Raw genomic sequence first — 7,482 nt, 5'->3', positions numbered from 1 at the left:
TTTTTGTCTATAGTTTAACATCTATAAACATACGAACTTATTAAACACCCAGAAACGTGTTAAATAAAAAAAAATATCCGCAGTACCTATCCTTAATACTTTAAAATGACGTTTAAAAAGCATTGAAATCGCTGAATCACCATAAGTGATAGTTATGAAAATAATGCGACTGCCCAACTTCAACAGAATAAATTAAAACAAAAATACAGATACAAGTAAAGAAACCACAGAAAAGCGCACCTCTCAGGTCAAAGGACACCAAACAAAATCAGAAACACCATAAAGCATTTACAATAACTTTATGATTACAAGAATAATGAAATGTGAGGGCTTTAAATAAAATATATTTTATTTAATATTTTTTGTCAAGGTAATTTTTTTAAAAATTGTGTACTAAACTAATTTTATTTAAAAAAAATAATTAATTGTGTTAAAACTCGAAATGTAAAGATAAATGTGCTAAATATTAAACACAGAGAAATAGTTATATAGCACTAATTTTAAAAATTAGCACTAATTGAAATTCAACAAAGATTTAATTTTTTTTTGTTATATGTGTGACGGTAAGGAAACACACACGCTCAGAGTCAAACAATGGGTATCATACTCAGCGTATAAACAGCGTATATAAATATCACAACATTTGATCTTAAAAGTGTTTCTATTATATAATATCACTATGTATAAATTACAACACCAACCATGTTTTTTACCCTACCCATGCTAATCGCGTACGCCACATTCCGCACACACAATTGGTGACCTAATTTCTTTTTCATATTGAAGAGCGTCGGTTCTGAATTTCCCTTGATAAACTGCTTGCGATTTACACAAATGGGTCCTTGAATAAAATTATACTTTTCTAATTCAGTCTTTTCGGAATCGAACCCTATATAACCAGAACGGCACGCTTTCACAACGGATTTCCACGTATTCATAACCTCATCATCCTTGACATTCAGAAGATCAAGACCGCTATTGTGCTCCGGGTCAAGCATATCTTTAGGGACTCTGAACACCAACACAGCAGGAGTTGTCGAACTTTTTCTTCTCGCCCAGTGTAGCGCTAAACTAAAATCAAAATGTAAATAAAAGCCGTCCTTGCTGGAGAAATCTCTCTTGGATCCGCCTTTGGTGAGGTCTATGCCTCTCTCCATTACGTCCGCGACGTTTTCCAGTGAGCTCCCGTGGTAGAGCAGCTGGTGGCTTTCTTCAGACAACATTGTGTTGATGCTCTGCTGCATTAAGCTGGGAGACTCGGACTCGCTTGCGTTTTTGAAAATACATGCACGCTGTAGGCAACTTCCAGAAGAACAATCGCCAAAATGTAGTATATACCACGTGTCTTTCTTTAGCTGTTTTTCACGCAATGTTAAAATCTCTAACATCTGAAGAATTTACACAAAAAAAAAATTAGATTAATTTTAAGCGTTTTTATTGACTTAGAAATCCTGCGTTTGATTTAGAAGCAGGAACTATCATTAATTTAACATTTGGCGCATGGCAAAAACATTTTTTACACTAGTAATACAATTCATTACTTGGGTCCACTATTTTCCGGTGACTATGGGTCAAGTACTAAGAGTGATTGATAAGCTAGTATTATGGACTGCATATTATTTTTCATGATAACACTTATCTATTTCCCACTTAGAATAACACAGCCTTTGGAAACCTCTCTATTAATTTTCGTATAAATATTAGCGAAGTTCTATGAGTTTTATACACAAAATAATTTAACTTCTAAGACAAGGCAAACTAAACAAACTTCTCAAAACTGGGATTTAGGTTGCACATTGTTATTGATAAAAGTATCATAACAGAGGTCCCACAATTAACAATAAAATATGTTTGATTGCTAATCTGATCAATATCTATTAATAGAAGCTTGGCTTACCATACCTAATGTGGTGTGAGATAAAATAACTGGATCAATAAATAAGTCATACCATGAACGTAAAGTAGGCTGAAAAAACACAAGTTAAAGAAAAAGCACATGTACAAGAAATAGCACAAGTATAAGAAATAGCACAAGTAAAAGAAATAGCACAAGTAAAAGAAATCGCACATGTAAAAGGAATAGCACATGTAAAAGAAATAGCACAAGTAAAAGAAACAGCACATGTAAATGAAATAGCCCAAATAAAAGAAATATCACATGAAAATGAAATAGCACATTTAAAAGAAATCGCACATGCAAAAGAAATAGCACATGCAAAAGAAATAACACATGTAAAAGAAATAACACATGTAAATGAAATAGCACTTGTAAAAGAAATAGCACGTGTAAAAGTCCTCTAAGTAGAAGGCCAATGTGAATAACTAAAAGTAGATTACCAGGTGTAAACAATTATTTAAAAAGACATGTGTCAATTACATATTAGAGAAAAAATCTATTTGAAAACTAAAGCAAATTACTATAACTTTAAGACAACATTAAGTATAAACTTCACCTTTATTCATCTATATCCCAGCCTTCAACATGCATACTAAACAGCCATAGGTTTAATGTATGTGTGTCTAGTAGCTTCTGTATTTCTGAACTGCGTCGTTCAGTGTAAACATGCGTCAGATGACTGAGCTTTTCTTATTAGGGTTAGCAGTTTCAATATAGGGCGTAGTATTTGGTGTTTGGTATGTAACGTAAAAAACGAAATAGTGTATCGCAATAATTCTCTCTCTCTCTCTCTCTCTCTCTCTTTATATATATATATATATATATATATATATATATATATATACATATATATAAATATTTTTTTATATAAATTAATACATTAATGCATATAAACACACACACACACATATATATATACCACGGGAGCTCAATATATATATATATATATATATATATATATATATATATATATATATATATATATATATATATATATATGTATATATATGTGTGTGTGTGTGTGGTTATATGTCTTGTATGCAGTGGTAAAATCGCTATGAAACTTTGGAAAGTTGTTGAGTGCGAACCAAGTAAGATTTCTGACATACAAGTTTTTTTAAATACCGGAGTGGCGGCGTCCCAGCAGTTATGTGTTCCGCAAGATCCCCTTGGGATGTTTTACTACCAGGGGTCCGCTGATTGTGAGTCCCCTACAGAGGGTCAGGGGTACAATTTGAATAATGGTTAAAACTAAACCAGGGGCGTCCTCTTGAGCCCCAGTGGTCGCGAGACACGAAATGCCCAAGATTTGTCTATGAGCACTATGGCGCCTATATTCATTGTAAAGAGCGTCATACACTAGTGATACTGTATGATACTACAATCGTTACCCAGCCCAAACCAGGGGTGGCACAAGGTGACATTGCAGTAATGTAATAGGTGGCTTCTAGAATCGCCTCGACATGCCCCTAACAGTTGCCAAGAGGTGTTCTGTCTCATCCTTGCTTGAGGTGATCAACGTACATTCAAGGTTTTCATCCAGAATGTTTTCAGGAGTCTTGGAGGGGGTGGGGGACAAACCTGCACCCGAACGCGTAAAGTTCAAGATATATTGTGCGGATATTGTTTACATATAAATATGTAAGCATATAACGTAATGATACTGATTTTTGTTAAAAATAATATGGTGTATGTATTAAATGTTTTAAACTAAATTTTATTTAAAGACAGAAAATAAAAATAAAGAAGTATTCAAAAGTAGAAACACATCTTTAATTATGCAACCGGAGAAGTGTTTATGTTTGTGATAAGAAAGCTCTAGTGAACATATCAGTAGCACAAAAACTATCTCTGGCAAAAATAATGACGTCATATGAAACAAATAGAAAAATATCTTTAAGAAACAATGTTCTAATAAAAAGTTTAAACTACGGAAAGTACACACCGCTAATGACCTCATTGATTGCAGGGTGAAAAATCTAATGAAAAATCAAATGTCGAAAACTATACACAATACTAATGACATCATCTTCACTAAGATCCCCTTCCCATATCTTGCAATTTTATAAAAATCTGATTGGGCAATAATTATGGTGTTGCGTTGATTAATAATGTGTATCGCTCAACGTGTAGTAAAGTACATTATTTTTTACCAATAACTATTTTGTAAAATATTTTTCTTAAAAGAGTATAACATTTAAAAATATCTGCCTATAATTCACATGTAACTGGTAACTATGTCTAGTTCATTTATATATCTACGAGAAAACAAGAAAAATGTGTACACTTAATTGTAGGCCATTTAAGATTTTGAATAAATAAAACATCTCCAGTTTTCATATGAAACTCAAATGTCCTTGAAGTTTCTACAGATTTATCTTGTGTACAAACATCACCGAGCCATGATACCACACGCCCAGATCTGTGCCCAACACCAGCCCTTACAGTACCATCTCCTGTTTGTTTTATTGTAAGACTTGCTTTATACAGGCCATCAACAGGGGCGATAAACTCTCCAGTGTTTGGATAAAAATGGTTTCCTTCGTTACGTTCTATATGCTGAAAATGTGTTTGACCAAATTGTATCCTGCCAAGCGATGCTACAAATCCGATAGGAGAAGGTTTAACCTGTGGTTGCGCTAAAAGATATGAAATGTTTATCATTTATTTAACTGGTGAAACTTAAAATATTTACACTAAGAGTGTTGTACACTGAAGTGTTCTCAAAAAAATATTTTGCTGAGATTTTTGGTAGAACGCTAATCTGAATTGTAACGCTAATTTAATTTCTGAATGTTGCATATGAATATTATCTTAAGGAACAAATATTTTACACAATTCGCTACTAAACAATGCACGAAATTTGAATACAAGTAGAAAATAATGAAAAAAATTGACTTACACTTTATTTGATTATTTAGTGATATCTCCAGTAATTTATGTTCTATTACATCCAGCTACAAAGGAAATAAACAGTTAAAATCATACAAAAACTTTCATAAAGTCATTTTTATTACCAACTGTGGAAGGGGACAAAATGTAAAAGCTGTGTTAAAAGCACCCGTGGTGCAAATTGACAGTTGATCCAAATACTACCCTAACCACTCCCTAGCACGATGCCTAATCGAGAGACCCACTGTATTTATGTAGTCGCAGGGAAAACTAGGGTCAACAAACTACAGTCATGGCACAACAACTCGGATAATTTGTTAGTGCGAGAGACCTTTTTGGGAGTCCGGTGATGCACAAAGAACAGATGATTGTGTTGGAAGCAAAGGAAAACAGCCAGTGTTTCTTCCAGACTTTTTTTCTCCAAGGGGGTTCTTGAAATTTTGGGGGGAGGGGGGTGGGCGGACACTGTTAAAAGTATATATTTTCTATATAATTTCCATTTAGTTTGGGGGGGGGGGCAGTTAACTTTCTTTGGGGGGCTCTGCCAGTGGCGTAGCCAGGATCGTCTAAAGGGGGGGGGGTCCAATTTTTACCCGGGGACAAACTTTCGATTTGCACCCCCCCCCCCCCAAACTTTCGATTTGCACCTCCCCCTCAGACTTTCGATATGCACCCCCCTCATACTTTATACATATATACCAAGGGGTCTATGGGGGGTTATGACCCCCACCCCCCTAACCCCCCCTGCCTACGCCACTGGGCTCTGTCCCTCCCCTTCCCCAAAAAATGCCTGGAAGAAACTCTTGAAACAGCTCAATTCATATATTAGGAATAATCATCTAAGCTTGATTATTTCCCCTTCAGTAATCAACATATACTAAACTGTTTGACCAAAGTACATGCCAATTGGCTGAATGGTGCAGCAAGCACAAATAAAAAAGACAAAAAAAAAATAACATTCATTCTTTTTAATATGCAAATCTCGTATTACTGTATTAATGTGCAAACAATTTTTGCTATTAAAAAAGTAACTATAATTCCCGAACATTATATATTAAATAATGTAGGCCTACATGGATTATTTCGAAACAATTACCAATAGCACTTTGAGTTAGTTCTATTCGTGTACAGAACATCAAGGCAATAGAGGTTAAACCATTTTAAAATGTACCAGTTGTACGACGGAATAATGTTAATAAAACCAAGATCAAACCTAACATATATAAACACAATACTTCCGATTTTCTTAAAAATGTAATACATTTTTAACAAATCGCTGACTGTTCACTTGAAGATATAACAGGACATTGCAGTAAAATTGTCACTTATTATTATACAGTCTCGTTTTGCTTGTTTGCACAGTAATAGACATAGTAATTACCCTCATCATGTTTTCATCTCTTGCCATCAGTTTTTGATTGAGCATTTGAAATAACTTGTGCATTGCCACCAATCTTTGTTGAAGTAACTGACATATGACACCATGCTATGAAGGGTAACGTATTTAAACTTTGAATTTTTTTTAGTATTTTATGTAAAATTAAAATTCTAATACTTACTGCTGAGGTAATAGTCATAATTTGATTGGCTGTTTGCATTGCTCTTTTCTTTTGTTCTTCTTGTAAATCAGACATTGAATTAGTCTGACTTTTTATTTCTTGTATAAGCACACTTGTTTTATCAGTCTGTAGCTGCATCTCTTTATTCAATTTGTTGAAGTTGCTTTCATTTTCTTTTATATCTATAGATAAGTTTTCTAGTGTTTTGCTCAAGAAGGATTCTTTTTCTAGTAAATATTCAATTTCTAAATTTGACTTCTTTTGATTATCATCATAGTCTTTTAGTTGTTTTCTCATATTCTTAAAATTCTGTTTTTGTTTCTTTGATAATTGATCCACTTTTACCACCATATCATTTTGTTCTGTTACAAAGTTGTCTCTCCATTGTTTTAATTCTGATATGTCATCTTCAGTCTTTTGTTTGGTGTCTTGAAGAGAAGTCAGAGTTAACTCAATTTGCTCCAGCCGGCTAGTTATTTCAGAATTAAATTCAACTGTGGGTTTAAAAAACAATGGCAGAAATTTTATTTTATTATTGATAAATAAAATCTGTTGAGCATACTAACAATACTTAGTTTTCTTATATAAAAAAATAAAATTATTGAATTGAATTATAAAATAAACTTTCAAAAAATTACTAATTTATAATTATTGTATAACATTTAATTAGTTATTGTAGCATTGTGCTAAACAACAATGAAAAATATCTTTCAACAAATTGAATCTGCTCTTAATTCTGATTTATATTAATCAATTCAGCTTACCAGAGTTTGGTGTTTTCAGAATTGGTTCAGCTGCTTCAGTTTTCAAATGTTTATTTTCCAATGTTTTGGTCTCTGCTTCAGTCACTGGAGTAGCGTAAAGCTGGGTGGATTCTTCTCACAATATAAAACAAAGTATTTTTTATTTACTTGCTCACCAACAACTTACACATTTTTTGTCAATCAAATAAATCCAATACAGAAAGTATGTTTTGATATTTTAAATATTCTTATATACAGTATTTACATAATATGTTTAATTAACATAATGACAATTTTAACTATTAAAAACTTTATCAAAACAAATAGCCTATTTGGATTTAAATGAAATGTAACAATTGATATAATAAAACAATATTAAGCTCACAACATT

The 7,482-nt window shown here is 32.9% G+C and overlaps 1 protein-coding gene across 1 annotated transcript; it reads right to left on the bottom strand.

The window, feature by feature from the left end:
• Positions 1-3,673: 3,673 nt before the first annotated feature.
• On the bottom strand, positions 3,674-7,282 carry LOC131957633 (uncharacterized). The gene is made up of 5 exons (XM_059322365.1): positions 7,264-7,282; positions 7,113-7,223; positions 6,349-6,842; positions 4,800-4,854; positions 3,674-4,536 (listed from the first exon to the last, which is right to left on the bottom strand). The coding sequence occupies exons 1-5, from the start codon at positions 7,280-7,282 to the stop codon at positions 4,148-4,150; spliced, it is 1,068 nt and encodes a 355-aa protein (XP_059178348.1). The 3' UTR covers positions 3,674-4,147.
• Positions 7,283-7,482: the final 200 nt, after the last annotated feature.

The sequence above is a fragment of the Physella acuta genome, unplaced genomic scaffold, assembly GCF_028476545.2.
Source record: "Physella acuta isolate Inbredline_101_S28 unplaced genomic scaffold, ASM2847654v3 ptg001250l, whole genome shotgun sequence".
NCBI lineage: Eukaryota > Metazoa > Mollusca > Gastropoda > Physidae > Physella > Physella acuta.
The sequence above is the reverse complement of the archived record's forward strand: the minus strand, read 5'-3'. Positions and strand labels throughout refer to the sequence as shown.

Coding starts and splice junctions, on each gene's coding strand:
- LOC131957633 (XM_059322365.1), bottom strand. Junction 6,843..7,112: donor TCTGAAAACACCAAACTCTG/GTAAGCTGAATT, acceptor TTAAACCCACAG/TTGAATTTAATTCTGAAATA. Junction 4,537..4,799: donor ACTAAATAATCAAATAAAGT/GTAAGTCAATTT, acceptor CATATCTTTTAG/CGCAACCACAGGTTAAACCT.